The 21,257-nt window shown below is 40.5% G+C and overlaps 1 protein-coding gene across 2 annotated transcripts in view; it reads left to right on the top strand.

The window, feature by feature from the left end:
* The window catches only part of chdh (choline dehydrogenase), a 61,284-nt gene that overhangs the window by 15,540 nt on the left and 24,487 nt on the right, over positions 1-21,257 (top strand). For both annotated transcript variants that reach the window (XM_048548148.2, XM_048548149.2), the window contains 2 exons: positions 5,748-6,646; positions 17,595-17,746. In XM_048548148.2, the coding sequence (XP_048404105.1) occupies positions 5,893-6,646; positions 17,595-17,746 (906 nt within the window). In that variant the 5' untranslated portion in view covers positions 5,748-5,892. The remainder of the gene's footprint in view (positions 1-5,747; positions 6,647-17,594; positions 17,747-21,257) is intronic.

Genomic DNA, 21,257 nt, shown 5'->3' with positions numbered 1-21,257 from the left:
AAGCCAAAGTACTACCAGATTGTGGCTCACCTTCTAAATGCATCCAGGTTACAGAATTGCCCCTCTTTCTGGAATTGGTATAACTGTTAATGCTGCTTGGTATACCGAATGTTAGAAAACCCCAACAATCTCCGGATACAACGTATCATCCTCCGACACATCCACCATCTACAATCCAACCCCACCACCCAAGCTATTTTTCCATCCCCACCCTTGTCTGCCTTTTGGAAAAAACACTCTCTCCGTGACTCCCTTGTCCGCTCCACACACCCCTCCAACCCCACCACACTTGGCACCTTCCCCTGCAACCGCAGGAAGTGCTACACTTGCCCCCACACCTCCTCCCTCACCCCCATCCCAGGCCCCAAGATGACCTTCCATATCAAGCAGATGTTCACCTGCACATCTGCCAATCTGGTATATTGTATCCATTGCACCCGGCGTGGCTTCCTCTACATTGGGGAAACCAAGCGGAGGCTTGGGGACTGCTTTGCAGAACACCTCCGCTCGGTTCGCAATAAACAACTGCCCCTCCCATTCCTCAGACAACATGTCCATCATGGGCCTCCTGCACTGCCACAATGATGCCACCCGAAGGTTGCAAGAACAGCAACTGATATTCCACTTGGGAGCCCTGCAGCCCAATGGTATCAATGTGTACTTCACAAGCTTCAAAATCTCCCCATCCCCCCACTGCATCCCAAAACCAGCCCAGTTCTTCCCCTCCCCCCACTGCATCACAAAACCAGCCCAACTCGCCCCTCCCCCCACTGCGTCCCCAAACCAGCTTCCCTAACCTGTTCTTCCTCTCACCCATGCCTTCTTCCCACCTTAAGCCACACCTCCATTTCCTACCTACCACCTCATCCCGCCTCCTTGACCTGCCCATCTTCCCTGGACTGACCTATCCCCTTCCTACCTCCCCACCTATACTCCCCTCTCTACCTATCTTCTTTTCTCTCCATCTTCGGTCCGCCTCCCCCTCTCTCCCTATTTATTCCAGTTCCCTCTCCCCATCCCCCTCTCTGATGAAGGGTCTAGGCCCGAAACGTCAGCTTTTATGCTCCTGAGATGCTGCTTGGCCTGCTGTGTTCATCTAGCTCCACACTTTATGTTAAGAAGACCCCTGACTCACTTTTAGCAAGAGAGAGCTATTTGCACCATGCTGTGGCCCATTGTTTGAGGTGGCAGCGCAGTAAACAGTGCCTCATGTTAGGCAGACTTGCTTCTGCTTTTTTTAATGTTGACAATATTTTGCACTGGTGTTTCGAAATGATTTGGCATGCTTCACATGGCTTCTGAAATCTAGGGCAAGCAATTGTATGATTCTTTATCCCATCAGGTGGAAATAGTTTGGAATTGTCAAATTGCTGTGTGAACAAGTATTGTAAATTTGAGTGGGTGATTTCAATGTTAAATCAGATACAGAAATAAATAAAATGAAGGAAATAGCTTTCGGTGGAAGTGGAAAATCGGCCATTGCAGAGTAACTGCCTATAATGCACCCTCTTGATTTTCCTATTTGTTTGAAGTCATGTTTAAAGCTTCCTTCCCCTTTCTAATGTTCTATCCCTCCCCCTCCTTTCTCAAAGGTGACTACAAGCATTGCATACCAACCATACTTGCATTCACTGAGACAATGAATCAAATTGCTTTAATTTGGGTACCTTCTGAAAGTTGAAGTAATGGTCTAAAATAAATTTGTCACTTCATATGTATTAGAGTTCATTGCTGTCAGTTTCTTTTTTCAACTGCTAACATCCTAAATGCCTTCTTGCCTCGGAATGTTTAAGCTAAGTGTCCATGGACCTCTATAATCTAAATACTATAAATACTGTAACAAACATTAATGGAATTATAAAATACTTTTATCCCTCTTCACTCCTACGAAAAAGTGAAATTATTTGATGTAATAAAACAATTTCGTTGTAGAAACAGACATTCTGTAACAGTGTTACTTGTACATGATGCACTGGTATGGCATATTTTGTGTATTCAGGACCAAGCACCTGCTCGGAGACCAACCATTGTAGTGTAAAACAGTATGGAATCATTGTGCTACTTATTCGAACCTGAAGCAGAGTTTGAAAACACAAAACTTCACATGGAATGCTGTTACTTGTAGCTGTTACATATAGCTTTTAAAGGAAGCAAGATTTCACATTGTTGAAGTACATGGACTCTTAAAAACTAAAGCTAAGTCATGATTGAATAAATGAAAGGCAAAAATGAAATCTTAGCGTATTCAGATAAAAACAGAAGAACTAAGATTGGTGATCAGCCATGTGACTTCTCAAGCCTGTTTTGCAATTCAATAAAATGATGGCTGATCATTGACTTCAGTTTCCCTGCCCGATCTGCACCGCCTTTGATTCTCTTAGAATCCAAAAATTATTGATCTTAGTTTTGTTTACCGAGTGGCTGAGCATCCACGCATCTCAGGCGGAACTTTCTAAAGATTCACAGTCCTCCTATTGATGAAATATCTCCATATCTCAGCAGGAAATTACTGACCCCTAATTCTGAGACTGTGTTTCCTCATTCTGGACTCTCCAGCAAGGGAAAGCAGCCTTACCATCTTTTTTATATTTGTACTATTTAGAACCTTATCTGTTCCACTAGGAACCTCCCAATTTTTTTGTAGATTGTAGGCTATTCTGATCAATCTCTTCTCATACTAAATATAAGCTGAATTTGGCCAGTTGGTCTCTCAAACTACTGTTTCATTAAAAACAGCTATGACTGATCTTCTACCTCAAATTTATCTCTTTGCATTCTGGTATTCAAAATTCTGTTGACCTCCATCTTGAGAATACAGAATAATTCAACATTCATGACTCTGTTGGGTAGAGAATTCCAAAGATTCATCGTCCACTGAATGAGGAACTATGTCTTCAATCCAGTTCTAAGTTCTATTTGCCAACCCTCTCCTCCCTGAATCAATTTACACCTCCAAAACAAATGGCCAAGTATGAACCTCATTTCAAGAAACGGTATATCAAAATATATATAAAAGACAAACTAACCTACTTTGAATTGGAGAAGAAATAGTTAAAATTTCCACCCTGCTTTGGACAATGAATTGTTGTTTTTCCATGTACAAAATAGTACAGATATAAATTTTGTGGCATAAGGCTGATGTGCATCTGCTTCTGAATATAATCTGCTGGCAAACTGTTCAAAATAGAAGATGAAAGGCAAAGCAGTTAAGAGAATGGGATTTCTTGTGGCAGAGCTAGAAAACAAGAATGTTTTGATATGGATAAGTACTAGATGCCAAGGAACCTTGATGTGACTGACAAAGCAAAGATTGCCAACTTTTCTAGTGGAGAGGAAAAAGCAGGCTTGCTGTGACTATTTTAACAGTCAGAAAAAAGACTACTGTATTTGAAGAAGCTAAAACTATATTCACTTGTTCCATCAAATACACTCAGCTATATCCCTCCTATGGGATACAATGGTTGGGGTGAGTTGGATCCAAAATTGACAGGAAACAAAGAGTAATGGTCTATGGCTGTATTTGCTCATGGAAAATGGTTTCCACTAGTGGTTGAGGTCGAAATCCCAGCTCTTTTTAAAGGAACTGGAATTTGTACCTGAAGTGCTGTAAGCTGCAAGGCCTTAGATCAGCTGCCAGTAAATGGGATTAGAATGGGTGGCTAGTTTATTCAGTTGGTGCAAACATGATAGGCTGAATGACCTCTTTGTGTGGTGTAGCCTTGGTGAGAGATGTGTGCACTGGCAGCGTGAGGAGTGGTGGCCCTGTGAGTGAGGTAGCAGAGAGAAAATGTGACACATACCATTGTGGAGTGCAGAAGATCACTCACTTTCTTCAGGCATTGCTGGGCAACTCGTTTAATCTGGAGCTCAGCACTGACCCAGGCCACTGTTTCCATCCTTGTGGCTGTGACTGCTGATGTGGCTTCTACCATCGGAAAAAGCACCACTGTCCTTTGGACCACTCCACCTACAAACATCTCCAGATCTCTGTCGGGGCACCAAATTAATTTTAAAAAGGTATATATTTGGGAAGTGTTGCTGTAAATATTGAATGTATGCAGACCCAATTAGTGTATTTTAAATTTTTAAAGGAAAATTTAAATAAATGTTACCGGAAGATCCTCTGGATGTTAGTTAAATCTCTTGTAATGCCCAGCTTGGTGCCAAACGTAGTGTGTAAGAGGTGATTGATTGTTTAAATTTTCTTTTCTTTTTGGAATTCTATTGCAACAAATAATCAAGTATTATTTGTTAAAAAAAAATTAAGTACGTTTGTGAACGTGGCCAGCCATTAATTCACAGGATTTAAGTGCAAGAGGTGCACTTCACCCTCCATCATGATGTAGAGGTTTGCTGATGTCTGCACTACATTCAATACCATTTGTGACTTTTCAAATCCATAAGTTATCTTGTATCCAAATGGAGACCTGGACAACATTGCGGCTTGGGCTGATAAGTGACGAGCAACATTTGCACCACACAAGTGCCTGGCTGTTGTTGTCTCCAACAAAAGAGAATGTAATGACTGCCTTTTGTCAATCAATGTCACTGATTTCCCACTGCTATCAACAACGTATAAGTTATAATTAACCAGAAATTGAACTAGACCAGTGGATATAAGATTAGGTCAGAGGCTGTGAATTCAATGGCAAATAATTCACCTCCTCACTTTGAGATCTGCAGAGAATGACAGGATGGCTGTTAGATTCGGGGTGTGTTCGGTCTCCTCCATTGAGGGAATCTTCTCCTGCAGCTCCCCCTCTGGATACTGTGTGGTGGCTGCTGGAGGTTGCTATTCTCAAAAGACTTGGTAACATTGTTGTAATTCCTGTCTTCTTTGCTGCTGTTGTCAATTTCCAACAAGGCCATAAGGAATCCTCCAAGGGTCCAATTGATGCAAGGTATGTTACAGTCACGATTGCTTGAGGCCAGAGTAATTTTTTATTGTTCATTTTTGCAAAAACATTTACTTTTCCATCAAATCTGATTTGATACCACTTAGGTGGCATTATAAATTCAATTCCATGAGCACGGCTTCACATTCAAATAATTATAGTCTGCGTCCAAACAGAAAATGGTAACTGTCTCTGTAGGAGTTGGTAACAATTTTGTTACACTATTGCATAATTGAATTTGGTAGTATGTCAAAGTTTCAGCTGTGTCCTTATTGTTGACTTGTGGAATGATCTCCCTATCTTCATGTTCTCTTTTGTGTTGCTCTTCCTGGGTCCCCGATGACCTTTTATCCTCCCCCATTTCCATTCATCCACAATATACGAGGAGGAAGATAATGCAGTGATGCATAGTTAGTCTACTCTATAAAATGAAATTTCTGACTGTTTGGGGTAATGAGTATCTAGAGTGCATCATTAACGCATTGACCTTTGCTTAACTCTCATAAAGAGCATTACACCAATTAATTCTGGGTAGTGTCATAAAATTGACTGTTGCACAGTACAGACAGTAGTGCAGCTTCCAAATTGTTCAACCTTAAAGTTTGTTTTTCTGCTTCGTTGGATATGCTAGTTGGAGAGGCTGCATGCATCTATGAAATATTTTATTTATTTAGTCAGATTTAAGCTACATTAAATCCATCATATATTCTCACCGCTGTCTTTGAAAATGCAGTTACCTTTGTTTAATAACTAATTAGAATGTATTATATATTCTTGTTTTATAGCTTTAAAGTGTTTTGAATTGATAGTTCTTGAGATTCACTGCAACAATCTGCTTTCATTTCTCCATAGATCGTGACGAGCAACGGCACTGAGCAGTAGATTTACAGTACTTTGAACAGTACACAATACTTACTGAACTTCGTCTCAGCGAGGAGAAAAAGCTTTCAGTCTCCTAGACTAGCAGGTCAAGTCAACATAAGGCAGGACAGAAATTATGTTCTACATCTCCAGAACTGTTTTGACGCATGCTGTTCTGACAGCAAGAATTATGCACAGATTGATTGGGTTCGCAAAACTGAACGTGTCGAACAGTTTATTTGCTAGATCCCAGCAACGCAAGAACTTAAGTATATCAACCAAAACCAGTGCACCAAAGGTACAAACATATAGCTATGTAATAGTGGGAGCAGGTTCTGCAGGATGTGTCTTGGCCAACCGTCTTTCAGAAGAGCCTGACAATTCGGTGCTGCTTTTGGAAGCGGGACCTAAAGATACAATATGGAACAGCAAGAGACTCCTGTGGAAAATCCATATGCCAGCAGCATTGATATACAATCTATGTGATGATAAGTATAACTGGTATTATCATACTGTAGCTCAGAAACATATGAATAACCGTGTAATGTACTGGCCCAGAGGTCGTGTTTGGGGAGGATCCTCTTCATTGAATGCAATGGTCTATATCCGTGGACATGCAGAGGATTATAATCGTTGGGAGAGACAAGGTGCTATTGGTTGGGATTACGATCACTGCCTTCCTTATTTTAGGAAGGCACAGTGTCACGAGCTAGGAGCTGACAGGTATAGAGGAGGAAACGGACCTTTACAAGTATCACGTGGTAAAACAAATCATCCTCTTCATATTGCTTTCCTTGAAGCTGGGCAACAGGCTGGCTACCCGTTTACTGATGACATGAATGGATTTCAGCAAGAGGGTGTCGGCTGGATGGATATGACAATTTATAAAGGTATTGATAGTTGATGATTATTGTTCTATGTATTTTGCTCTCAGATTTGAAGAAATTATTTATATTTGAAATTTATCTGATTGAATTGTAGGAATGTATAACTGAAACATTGTTTCAACAAACAAATCACAAAATTTAGCCAACTGTCATATTGGTGATCTTCTAACACTTGACAAGAAGCTATTATGTCACTTAATCAACCTATGAGCTGAGATGCATAGTAAGAATTGCCAATGCTGGAGTCATTGATAACACAGTGTGGAGTTGGAGGAACACAGCAGGCCAGGCAGCATCAGAGGAGCAGGAAAACTGACTTTTCGAATCAGCTTTCCTGCTCCTTTGATGCTGCCTGGCTTGCTGTTTTCTCCAGCTCCACAAAGTGTATATGTGCTGAGATAGTTGCTTATGCAGACCTGTGAAATGCTTATGCATCCTAGTTTTAAAGGTCAATTTTCAAAACCCTCTGAATATTGTAATAGGAATACAGTGATGATTAGGTGCAATGGGTGATTAGGAAAGCCAATAGAGTGCTGGCCCTTATTTCAGGGGTGTTGGAATATATGAATAGGGAAGTCTGACACTACTTCTACAAGGTGCTGGTGAGTTTTAATCCTCTTATTTAAGGAAAATAGTTGTTGGAGACAGTTCAAAGAGGTTTCACAAGGAAGATATACAATAGAGAGGGATTGTCTTATGAGCAAAGGTTAAATAGTGACTCATTGGAATTTAGAATAATGAGAAATGATCTTGTTAAAGCATGTGGGTTCTTAAGGATCCTGACAGGATAAATGCTGACAAGATGTTTCTTGCTGCGGGAGATCCGAAGACCAGTGGCATATTCTCAGAATAAAAAGGCACCAACTTAAGACTGCGGTCAGGAGAAATTTCTCCTCTGTGTGTTCTCTCAGAGAGCTATGGGGCAGAATCCTTGTGTATATTTAAGGCTAAGATAGATTCTTAGTCAGTAGGGGAATCAAAGGGTTTGGGGAAGGGGCAGGAAAGTGGTCATGAGGTAGGTTGGATCAGCTGCGAAATCATTAAATGATAGAGTAGACTTGAGGAGTCGACTGTCCTACTTTTATTCCTATTTCTTATGGTCTTATAGCTAGGTGGGAAGATAACGTGCTTTCTAGGGTGGATCTCATGCTCATAAAATTCAAAGTGTTTCACTTTAGCATTGCATTGGTTGTACTTTGCAATGACTGACTAATCTGGTTTAAGACATTTTAAAACCAGTTTATGAACCTTCCTATGCAGCCTTGCTGCTACTTTGAATGAATTCATGCATTGCTTTCGAGACTGGCTGACTCTTTCCCTGTAGGCCCAATGTGAAGAGCTGTACTGTTGCAATTTGTGTGCCTTTGATGTTTTGACCTGTCCATTCATCTGTTCATTCCTCAAATTAGTTTGTCACTTCTGGATTTGACTGTGTGAGACTAGTGGTTAGCACTTTTGCCTCAATGCTCCAGGGACCCAGGTTCAGTTCCAGCCTCGGGGCGACCGTCTGTGTGGAGTTTGCACATCGTCCCTGCATCTGTGTGAGTTTCCTCTGGGTGCTCCAGGTTCCTCCAACAGTCTAAATATGTGCAGGTTTGGTGGATTAGCCTTGCTAAATTGCCCATAGTGTTCTGGGATGTGTAGATGAGGTGGGTTATAGGGGTCTGGGTGGGATGCTCCTAGGGTCAATGTGGACTTGTTGGGCCAAACACTGTAGGGATTCTCTGACTTCATCATTAATTTTTTTTCTGGAAGTATTAGAATTTTCACCGCAGCTTTAAACATAATATCCTAGACCATCGAGAAGTGAAGGGCTGCATTTATAAAAAACTTTTTTCAATGTAAACAGCTTTCTTAGAAATTTCAACCCATTAATTTAGGGGAGGCAGTGCTGTAGTGGTATTATTGCAAGGCTATTAATCTAGAGACCCGGGTAAAGTTCTGGGTACCTAGATTCAAATCTTGCCATGGCAAATGGTAGAATTTGAATTCAGTGAAAAAAAAATCTGGAATTAAGAATCTAATGATGACCATGAAACTGTTATCGATTCTTGGAAAAACCCATGTGGTTCACAAATGTCCTTTCGGAAAGAAAACTGCCATCCTTACTTGGTCTGGCCTACATGTGACTCAGGACCCACAGTGATGATACTTAACTGCCTTCTGGGGTAAGTGCTTCGGTATGGGCAATGAATGCTGACCTAGTCAGCACTGCCTACATCCTGTGAATGAATAAGAAAAGTAAAATGCTTTTGAAATGTAATTGAGTGTAATATGTCACTAAAGTAAACAAAACAGCTTATAAATAAATGGCATGGCCATAGTCAATCAGTCAGATTTATCATTGCAGATCAAAAGACAACTATTGGCTAGAACAATGAGAGAAATCTCTACTTTCTGTTGACTAATTTGAACATCATTCTTGGACATCATCTCAAAGGCAGACAGACTTCTGTTTAACATTTTGAACTTGCCTAGAACTCTGTACTACCTCAATTTCCATGGATATTTGTAGAATATTAGCATAAATTCAGTTTTAATGCAGTGATTTATCTTTGGGCTGCAGAGGTATTTGTGGTTTGAGTTAATAAACCAAAGAGTCATAATTTAAATAGCTAATTTGCAATATGTTACTACTCTCATTGAAGTGCAAAGTTCCTCCGTCTCTACTCAGTGATTGCTATTGGAAACAACTTTCGTGCAAATGTCAGGCAAGGCCAAGATTTAGACCTAATAATGGTGTTTTCGGCAGAACTGACTTAGCAATATTCAGTGCCTGAGTTTATACATTACATAGGCCCTTGACCAAATTGTGGGAAGGAGAGATTTGGAGGGTTCAAGCAATGTTTTTCATGAGAGTAGAAGAATCTTGGGACAAAAATGTTGTTAATTTCTGACAAAATCAAAAATCATGAAAAGATAGTTCTCAGAATTTCTTATGCAGGAACAGTTTCCTAGAACCTGAAAAATATGGTCTAGTTCTGCTTACTTCAGTCTTTTCCTGTACACAAGAGCACACACGTAGAACAACATGTCTGTGTTATGTATTTCAGATATTACTGAACTGTTTGCTTCTCTTAAATAAATTGCTGCTTTTTACGCAAATTTCATGGAGGAGGAATAACATAAAATGAAGTGGCTTTTCAATTTAAGTTTGTTATATATTATCCAGTTCATAATTCGGAAATTTGAGAATAATATAACTTTTAGTTTTTGGAATTAAAGTTTTAGCAGTAGGTAAATGGGAGCATTTGATTAACAACAATGAAAGAATTTTGGATGCTATAAATCAGGAACAAAAATAGAAGTTACTGGGAAAGCACAGCGTGTCTGGCGGCATCTGTGAAGAAAAAAATAAGAGTTAACGTTTTGGGTCCAGTGACCCTTCCTCTGAACTGATGGCAGCTGGAATGTGTTAGTTTATATGCAGGAAAAAGGGAGGGGGATGGGGTAGGGATTAAACAATAGGATGCACTCTCTCTCACACACATGCATGCATGCACACACGTTCTCTCTCTCTCTCTCTCTCTCTCTCTCTGTCACCACACACGCACACACACTCTCTCTCTCTTTCTCTCCCTCTCCCCCCCCTTTCCCACCCCTCTCCCTCTCTTCCCCTCCCCCCCGTCTCTCCGTCTCTCACTGTCTCACAAACATGCATGTGCATGCACACGCATGTGAATCTATGGGGTGAATTTGTATTTGCAGGTCCATTTTCTTTTGTTCAAAAAGCACATTGTTTATAGACAGTCAGTCAATGTGGCCTTTTATAAATTACTACTTTAGAAATAAAACCAGTCTGATTCCAAACCGAAACACAAACAGATTTTAAACGAGGCATCACACCTAGCATGCATTGTCTGAACTAAAATGTCGCATCTTCTTTGCACTGATAAAATCTTTAGTTCTCAGGACCATGACTTGAAAGGAATTTGGGGTTTTATACATACTTATTAATTTTTTACTCATAAATTCAGTTTGATACTACCTCTCTCACTAACACCTGAAGAAGGAGTGAGGCTGTGAAAGCTGGTGTTCTTAATTAAACCTGTTGGACTATAGCCTGGTATCATGTAATTTTTTAACTTGCCCACTCCAATTCAACACCGGCACCTCCACGTAATGGAACTAAATTAGGAGGTTGTTTCTGCCCACTGAATACTCAGTGGACTGAAAGGGCTTTTTTTGTCCTGCAGACTGTATGAAAAGGCCTAATTCTTTTTCCATGTCTTATGGTCATATGGTCTCATGGCCTAAAGCATCTGGATATCTGCTAGCAGCCAGATTAAGGTATCTACAGCCATGAGGCTTCAATAGGAGTTAGAAAGTTGCTGAGCCAAACATTCAAGGAAAGACCCCTATGAAATTAGACAATCTGAAGCACCAAACGAAGTGAATGAACTTTTAACATTCTTGTAAGCTATAAAGGAACATTTGTGGGGTCGGAACGTAGTGAAGAGAAGAAAAATGCAGAATTCCCAGTTTCACAATTTATAAGCTATAGTATTAAATGAGTAGTGCTTGTTTTGCTCAACGTTCTTGAACAAAAATGAGGAAATCTAAGGTGTGACTGTGCCAGTTAATTGAGACGTTCAGTTCAAATGTTAACAGACTCTAACATGATTTTAACAATTGACGCCAGTTTCTCACTAACAAGTACAATTTTTTTCTAGAATTGTCAAGCTTTTTTTTTCACATTGATAATTCGATTCATACATTTGTGCCTTATTTATTTAAAATTAATGAAGCCAGACCATCCAATATCTGCAGTTAATTGAGTTTCAAGTGCAAGATTGTAATGAAATTACAGTCTCATTTGTACTTGGGCTTCTTCTGTACTTGTGATTGTTGCCCTTCCTGAAGAGAGCATTGAACACTGTTGGGAAATAAAATTGCTCAAGACTGATTTTTGGCAAATTGATTGAGAGTAAAGAATAGCATAACTGCATAAACTGTGAAAGGTTTTGTGTGGTAGTTAGCCAATGCTTCTGAATGGGAATGGGCAATCCGTCGATGACAGATGACAGATCTGATATATAACAGGAGGAGAATTGCAATATGTTTATTTTTAAAATCATATCAAAAGAAATCTGATAGGTCGCAGGTATTTAGGTATTTTGGAAATTCCTGGTGGTAGTGGCACTTTGTAAAATTGGAAGTACCAGAGTGAGAGTTTAGTTTTCTTTGTTTAAAAAGAAGTTTCATGTTTTGACTCACTGTAATCTTTGTAGACTATTCCATGCAGTGATGGCCAAAAACTGAACAAATAGAAAGTGAAGAGATAATGGGAACTGCAGATGCTGGAGAATCCAAGATAACAAAGTGTGAAGCTGGATGAACACAGCAGGCTAAGCAGCATCTTAGGAGCACAAAAGTTGATGTTTCGGGCCTAGATCCTACAGCAGAGAGGGGGTTGGGGAGAGGGTTCGGTTCCCATCATCTCTGATCATAATTTTAACCTCACAGCAAAGCCTCCTCCAGGATGCATAACCTGAAGAAGTTACCCTCCTCCCTCCAGACTAACCTCAGGGATTCTCTCTCCCACTGCAACTACTCTCATCTCCACCTATCTTCTCCTCTGTCCATCTTTGGTCTGCGTCCCCCTCTCTCCCTATTTATTTCAGAACCCTCTCCCCATCCCCCCTCTCTGATGAAGAATCTAGGCCCGAAACGTCAGCTTTTGTGCTCCTGAGATGCTGCTTGGCCTGCTGTGTTCATCCAGCTTCACACTTTGTTATCTTAAGTAGAAAGTGCATGTGCAAATTTAAATAGACAGATTTTAATGCTGTCCAATAGGCTGTAAGTGTGTCTGCTTTTGTCATAATGGGACACATGCATGTCATGGAATGTCAGAGACTACATATGGGGCTGTGTCTTCATGTGGGCGTGGGAAGATGTGTGCCATTTTCCCGCATCTGAAATGCACATGTGACTCATGTATGACTTTAATTGGGATTTTTGCCCTTTTGCACACGGGCCCAGCTCCTAACATGATTTAAAAACCAACCCACTAAACCCCAACTCTCATCATGCCACCCCTTGGCCCCTCATTGCTGAAGCCACCTCCATCTTTCCCCCCCACCCCAAACCCCCATCACCCTATGCTGTTTCTGGTTGCTAATGCCATCTCTGTGCTACTTTCATTTCCCCATGCACCATCCATTGTTCCTCACCCAGTACTCACCATATACAGTGATCAGGATCCTTGCAAAAGTAAAAGAAATGGTTTTAAAATTATTGAGGGAAAATAAAGGATATAATAAAATCATGAAGTCAAATCTACAATCACAGAGACAGGAAAATCTTTGCCAGTGCTAAAAAAAGTTTGAATAATTAAGTGCCTATTACCATTATAAACAAACAGAAAAACATAAGGCATATTTTGCAATGACACATTCTTAAAGGTGGCAATCGTTCTTTGATCAATAGACCACCTGTTGACCTGAAGCGCTTGACTGCTTTTGAAACCTAACCAACATTAATATTGGATGCAGAGATGATGGGAACTGCAGATGCTGGAGAATCCAAGATAACAAAGTGTGAAGCTGGATGAACACAGCAGGCCAAGCAGCATCTTAGGAGCTTTTGTGCTCCTAAGATGCTGCTTAGCCTGCTGTGTTCATCCAGCTTCACACTTTGTTACCTTAATATTGGATGCATCTGTAGTAACTAAAGTCTCCTGCTACATTGCCTGAAACGGATATTTCAAATGTTATACTTAAGTTAACAATAAGACTATGTTTTATTTCCATTTTAAAAGTATAGTGTCTTTCAATCAATGAAAAGGAACTGGTGTGGAGATGTTTTACAACTTCCAAAAGCATTACTATCTAACAGACAGAATTGTCAGTAGGCTTAAATCACAGCACAAAACGTGGCAGCTGACGCTAACAGGGAACTCCTTATTTTTACTACTTCTCATGATTACGGCACTTCTTTCATGGTACAAGTCCTCTATTGCATGCCAATACTAACTGAATAGTGATCAATGTAAGGATCAACTTAATTTGGCAGGACCACTGCATTAAAAACACAACTAAATTGTGATCTGGCATCTAATAGCAACATTTGAAGGTGTCAGTCTTTCTGGTTCATCTCAGCAGGCTTCTCCTAGTGGTCATGAATTTTTGTAAGAGCTATACTTTTTTAGGTCTTCCAAAATCCATACCTCTACAGGAAAATTGAGAGTGGGTGAAATGATGGGGAGCTGGACCTAAAAGTTAACATAATAGAGGTGAGAAGTTGGGTGGCAGGGGTCTTTGTGACCTGATTGGCACTTTCAGTACCAGACTAACCACATGAATATACGTCTGTGGGAAAGCTTATACAATATAATGGGCTGTGGAGCGAAATTGAGTAGAATTGCTGCATCTCTCCCCGTTGAGCTCAATGCATTCTATGCTTGCTTTGAACAGGAGGTCACTGCGAAATTATGCCACCTGTCCCAACAGTCTTGGGTACAGCTGTGACCACAGTAACTGCAGCAGACATTAGATTGGCCTTCTTGAGGGTGAATGTGCAGAAAGCGACTCGACCGGATAGAGCTTCTGGCTGTGTGCTGAGATCCTGTGCAGACCAGCTGGCAGGAGTATATGCAGACACCTTTAACCTCTCCTTACTATGATGTGAGGTTCCCACCTGCTTCAAGAAAACTGCTGTCATCCCAGTGCCGAACAAAAATCTGCCAACCAGTTAATGACTGCCATCCAATGCCTCTAACATCCACCATGACTATAGGTCCATGGCGGATGCCATTTCGCTGGAACATCTGGATAACAAGGACACCTACACCATACTACTATTTATTGATTTCATCATTTCAACCAAACTTACCTCCAGACTCCAAGACCAGGACTCCTGTCATCTCTTTGCAGCAGGATCCCTGACTTCCTGACCCACAGACTGCAATCAGTAAGGATAGGTGACAACACCTCCTTCACAATAATCCGCAACATCGATGCTTCGCAAGATTCTGAATGCAACCCCTTACTGTAGTCCTCATTCACTCACAACCGAATGGTGAAATTCAGCTCTAACTCCATTTACAAATTTGCTGATGGCACCACATCTCAAACAATTTTGATATAGTTTGCAGGAAGGAAATGGACATCTTCGTGGGCTGGTGTACAGACAACAATCTCTCCTTCATTGTTAACAAAATGAAGGAGCTGGAAGTGGAATGGAGGACACCCCCTCCCTGTATCAATGGTGCTGAATTGGAGTTGGCCAAGCTTCAAGTTGCATGGAGTAACCATCATCAGTAATCTCTCCTGGTCCATCCACATCAATGCTACAGTCAAGAAAGCATATCAATGCCTGTATTTCCTCAGAAGGCTAAGAAAATTTGGTGTGTCCACAATGACTCTTAACAATTTTCATAGATGCACCATAGAAAGCATCCTATCCAGATGCACCACAGCTTGATGTGGCAATAATTTAGCACACGACTGCAAGAAATTACAGAAAGTTGTGAACGCAGCCCAGTACTGAAAACCAGCCTTCCTGACATTGACTTCATGTGCACTTCCTGCTGCCTCAGGAAAGCAGTCAACATTATCAATGACCTCTCCCACACTGGCTATACTCTCTTCTGTCCTCTTCCATCAGGCAGAAGATGCAAAAATTTGAAAACACATACCAACACATTTAAGAACGGCTTCTTCCCTGCTGTTATCAGACTAATGAATGGACCTCTCATATAATAGAGTTGATTTTTCTCTGTATCTTCTCTGTAGTTGTTTCATTGTATTCTGCATTCTGTTCTATTATCCTGTTATAATAATGTAGGAGATGATTTGTCTGGTTAGCATGCAAAACAATACTTTTCACTGCATCTCGGTACATGTGACAATAATAAATTAGTCAATTAAATCAAGCAATTTACTGGGAGGTGAACATTCTGGCCAGCACGTTTAAGCCCATATTCCTGTTATTTTGATGTATTTCAAAATCCAGATACTAACGTATCTTGGTTTTCTGATTTGAGACTTATGCACTATATGACTCCTGTTATAGAGACAGGCAGCCAAACCACATCAGGTTTTCTATTTGTTTTTGCAGCACAGTAAAATTAACCTGTTGAACACCCTCAAATAGTCACATCAGTTGTTCCTAAACAGATTTTTGAATAACATCCCAGACCTGGCAAATAATTAATTTCTAGACACTAGTTTTATATCTTTAACAAAAGACTTACAATTTATTAGATATGCACAAACTTCAGCAGAGAGAAAATTAAACTACATGGTAAGCTGATAAACATCTGTATTTTAAACACAATATTTGTTTTTAGCCCCCATTCACACAAGACACAGATAAACAAACAATTAAGGGATAAGTAAATAAAACAACGAAAGTGGCCAGATTACTTAAATGGTTTTCGTGATGTGTTGTTTCACAAGTACAAATGAACTCGTCTTGGTTGATTTTCTGAAACGTTTATTCGGGTAATCTCAGTTCACTGAGGCAAAAGCAGCAATATTTCTAACTTAGCTTTCTTTTAGCTTCTGGAAGTTGGTATATCAGATTAGGCAGGGAAACTTCCAAATTTTCATGCTGTCTTAACAACAGCCCAGAACCATCTCTCAGAAAATATAGTTTTTTAAAAAAAAACTTCAATTCTGATTCCACCTCAATATACTGGCCGACTCTTTCTGAGGCCTCAATTACCATTCAACAATGTTTGAACATAGTCTCTTCCAGACTTGCTGAGGCCAAAATTCCTCCAGATACTGACCAGTTTTTAATAGCCAACTTCAGTTTGTTTAAACACAATGCTCAGTGTTGCTGTGTCTGTTAGAACCTTATTAATCCAAGTTAAACCTGCATTTAGTCTCCAGGCCTGGCCTCACAAACAATTCTTTTTTGGAGTGATAATGGGAACTGCAGATGCTGGAGAATCCAAGATAATAAAAGGTGAGGCTGGATGAACACAGCAGGCCCAGCAGCATCTCAGGAACACAAAAGCTGGTGTTTCGGGCCTAGACCCTTCATCAGAGAGGGGGATGGGGTGAGGGTTCTGGAATAAATAGGGAGAGAGGGGGAGGTGGACCGAAGATGGAGAGAAAAGAAGATAGGTGGAGAGGAGAGTATAGGTGGGGAGGGGATAGGTCAGTCCAGGGAAGACGGACAGGTCAAGGAGGGGGGATGAGGTTAGTAGGTAGGAAATGGGGGTGCGGCTTGGGGTGGGAGGAAGGGATGGGTGAGAGGAAGAACAGGTTAGGGAGGCAGAGACAGGTTGGACTGGTTTTGGGATGCATTGGGTGGAGGGGAAGAGCTGGGCTGGTTGTGTGGTGCAGTGGGGGGAGGGGACGAACTGGGCTGGTTTTGGGATGCGATGGGGGAAGGGGAGATTTTGAAGCTGGTGAAGTCCACATTGACTGCTCTCTTCCTTTTAGTACAAACTATCCAAAGTCCACAAATCACTTCCAGCTCTCAATTCAAAATTGAGGAAAAGCATAAAAACAAAAGTAACAAAAAAATCAATGAAGGGTCTAACACTGCTGTGATCGAATAACTTTTCTGAATCTCTTTATGTTTTTGAAAGTCAAGTTGCAGAAAACCAACAAAAAGAGCACAGACAAATCTGAGTTACTCATGATTTTAAAAAAGTGTGGCTATAGCTTTGATATCCTTGATGTCAGACCTAACTCTAAAAATGGTATACTATCAGCACTAATTGAGCACAGTGATAATGTAAGCAGAAATTTATAACATTATTTACTATATATGAATCTAAAATAATTACTATGGTGTATATTTTGTCAAAAAGTCTATTTTAAATACCCTGTAGTGCCAACTATAGGTGACATTTCATTGAAGGCATTGCTTAAGTTTTGGAACATTAACTTGATTATAATGAATGTCATTTTATACCTTTCTATTGCAAGCTACAAAAATGCAGTATAAATGCTTACTCCAGCACTTACAGTCAAAATATTCTATCTTTCAGGAAAAAGGTGGAGTGCAGCCACTGCCTATTTGTACCCTGCTTTGCTACGCAGAAACTTAACAGCAGAAGAGAAAACCTTTGTAACCAAAATTTTGTTTGATGGCACCAAAGCCATTGGAGTTGAATACGTTCAAGCTGGATTACCACTAAAGGTACTGTGGTATTGCATTTATTTGATGCCACTGCACTTTTTTCTTATGATTGTTTTTTATGTGTAAAAGTACTTAATCCATCAACATTACATGAATTGTTAGACAATCTAAAGTTTTTGTGCCTTTTAATATCTTCATCAGAGGTTTATTTGAAAGCCTCCAACTTTTCAAAACATTGAACATACAGTTGATATTTTTGTCTGTGAAATCAATTTAAATTTAATTTAATTTATTAATTTAATTTACTTTAACATAGTTAAATTTAAGTTGGAAAGTTGCTGTCGAAATTGCTTCTGCCACTCTTTCAGGCAATGCAATCAGAAAAGTCAATATTTGGAAAGACAATTTCACATCTTCCTCTTGTTCTCATGAGTTATTTTAAATTTATTTTCTCTGGGCATCAATCCACTTGTTTTTGGAAGCACTTATTTAATGTGTGAAGATTCCTCATGATTTTGAACACCTCTATTAAATTTCCCCCTTGATCTCTGCTCGAAGGAACAAACACAAACTCTAGTTTCTCCACATTACTGAAGTTTTATATGAGAGCATAAGAAATTGGAGCAAGTACATTCTGTCGATTGACCCCATCCCACCATTCATTATGGCTGATTTTCAACAGTTTTCCTCCACCATCTCTAAATACCTTGATGTTTTTACAGTGTAGAAATCTATCAATGTACTCATCAGTTGTACCTTCATAATCTTCTGGGCAGAAAATTCCAAATATTCGTCATCTTCTGAGTGATAAACTTCCCCCAATCTCAATTTTAACTGGTCTACACTTTATTTTGAGACCGTTCCCCCGATTTTTAGACATCTCCCATTCCCACACCTCAAAACTAGCCAGAGGTGAAGCACCTGTCACATATCTACTTGGGTCCAGTACATTTAATGATTTCTCATAGAACCATCCTTCACTGCTACCTCATACTCATAACTCTGCGATTCCATCTACTTTTCACCAAGACTCTCAGTCTACCATTTTCAGTATTGTACTCAACATCTTCCCTCAATGGCTCTCACCCATCCCACCTCCCAAACTAATAATCTTTCCTGCCGTGTGCTTCCTAGTAACTCAGTTGGGCAACTTCATTATCTTTCTTGACTGACGCAGAACCAGCACCCTGGCTGACCACAGTTCCCCTTGACTGTTCATTGCTGCCAAGCATTCCAAACTGCCTGACTAACTGCTCTAAAAGGCAAGGAAGAGATACTGTGAACATCCAAACCGTGCTGACTCACTGAGTATCAAATAAAGCAAACTATGAGCCCTGAGATGCACCCTGTTCTGATGTATGTAATGGGAGCCTATCCCAGCAGATAACAGACTGACAGCAGTATTGCAATTAAGAATGTCCGAGTTCCAAATTGCTGAATTGTATTTAAAATGAGTCACAAGTTTGCCATGCTGATTTCAGGCTGGTGCTTTGCCAATGCCAGTCTCCATGGTTGGAGGGTGTAGTCACTTACTATCCACGGAGCGTGACAGCGTGCTGTAATATGTTTGGGAATGCTGGCCAGCGTAGGGGCCTAGGGAAGACCCTGATGAGCTGCTCTAACAGATATTAATTCAGACTTTCCTGCTGGGAATTGTTACCATTATTTTCTCTCCAGAGTCTGGGGGAAATGCAAACTGCATATATGTTTGGTGAAATTTGGTGGTAATAAGATGTTAATACGCGTAAGATAGGCCCCTCCCTGCTAACTAGTGAGAGTTTCATCTAGCTGTTAAAATCTTTGGTAGAACATTGGATATTTTTCCCCTCAGTTTTGAGAATTCTTTTTTCTGTTCTCACCATATTTTCCCAACAGACTTGCTCTTCTTCTTCAGGAATTGGGATAATTCAGCCCTCCAATTTTTTGTTTTTCTTACCAAAATGAAGAACCTCCCATTTCTCCACATGGTATTCTACCTGCCAAATGTTTGCCCACTTGCTTATATCTCAAGGGGATTTTGAGAGGCTATTTGCATCCTCTGTAACATACAGGCAAGAGAACACACTGTCTGTTAACTGGTTTTCAATTCATGCCGAACTATTGCTCTTATTCTCATTTGCTTAAATTTTGCTTACAAACCTCGTATGGGATTTAATTGAAAGCCTTCGGGAAATGTGGTGCATCAGTTTCACTGATTCCTCATCTATTCTGCTAGTTACGTCCTCAAAAGCTCCAACAAATTTTTCAGCACTGTTTCCCTTTCATAAATCCATGCCAACTATGTCCAGCTCTATGGTTATAGCCTAAATATCCTGTTGTCACATCCTTTATTATAGACTGATTTCGCCTGCGTAATAAGGTCAGAAGTGGGGATGTTTGCTGATGATTGCACATTATTCAGCAGTTATGTGCAACTCCGGTGGTTTAAGAAGCCAAGATAGCACAACCAGTGAGTCCCCATCCCATGCCTGAATAAAAAATAAGTTATTGCTAACATATTACTCCTATGACTGATGTTAGGCTAACAGATCTGTAGCTGCCCATTTTCTTTCGTCTTCCATTCTTAAATAGTGCAGTTACAGTTAGACGTCTTCCAGCATGCCGGGATCATCCCAGAAAAGATCATTGATGCATTTATCACCCCTGCAGCCTCAGCTTTCAACAGTCTGTGATATAGATCATCAGGTTGAAGAGATTTATCCAAATTAAGTCCCACTAATTTTTCTAATGCTACATTTTGCAGACAATATTCCATTGTTCTTTGCTTGCATTAGTTTCTGGATTTACCATTATTTCTGGGAGTCTTTTTTTTTAGTACCTCTTTCCATGAAGACAGACACAGTGTATTTGTTTACTGAACCCACGTTTGTTTTGCCATGTCTGTTGACACCAACCGCATATGTGCTATGCAAGGCTTAAATTTGCACATTTGAATGGATTCAGCTTTAAACTTGCTATGGCTATGAAGTGGGTGAGGGATTGTTAGTTGTGAACGGGGGAGGGGATGGTTGTGCTGAGGGGGAGGGGGATCTCCTATCATCATTCCTCCACTGCCCTCCCCATCACTTCCCACCCCTGTCTTCCTCCTCCCGCCTCCACCTGTCCTCTCTCTTTTCCTTCCATCCTCCATGTCCTAGCTCCGTATTACTTTCTCTTCCCCATTCCCCTTCATCACGCCCCCTTTCTACACTGTCTGCTCTTCCCTTCTGATTTCCACTGTGTCTTCAGTCCACTCCCTCATTTTGTCCTACTGAACTCCATTCAATATCATGCTTCTGTGCTGCATATCTGCAGTTCCTATGTGTATAATCTTATTGGAATTCTACGAGATGTGCAACATTTCTGGAAACATGCATGCACACTTGCAAGCGAGGCCGTGTGCGAGCATCTGTTTTTATTCTTCACTCCCTTTTTTAAAAATTAAGCCACAAGATGTGGATGTCATTGGCTAGGACCGTATTTATTGTTCATCCTTAATTGTTCAGAGGGCAATTAAAGAGTCAGTCATATTGATGTGAGACTGGAGCCACATGTAGGCCAGGCCAGGTAGGGATGGCAGCTTAATACCGTA

This window comes from Stegostoma tigrinum, chromosome 11 (genome assembly GCF_030684315.1).
Source record: "Stegostoma tigrinum isolate sSteTig4 chromosome 11, sSteTig4.hap1, whole genome shotgun sequence".
Taxonomy (NCBI): domain Eukaryota; kingdom Metazoa; phylum Chordata; class Chondrichthyes; order Orectolobiformes; family Stegostomatidae; genus Stegostoma; species Stegostoma tigrinum.
The sequence above is the reverse complement of the archived record's forward strand: the minus strand, read 5'-3'. Positions and strand labels throughout refer to the sequence as shown.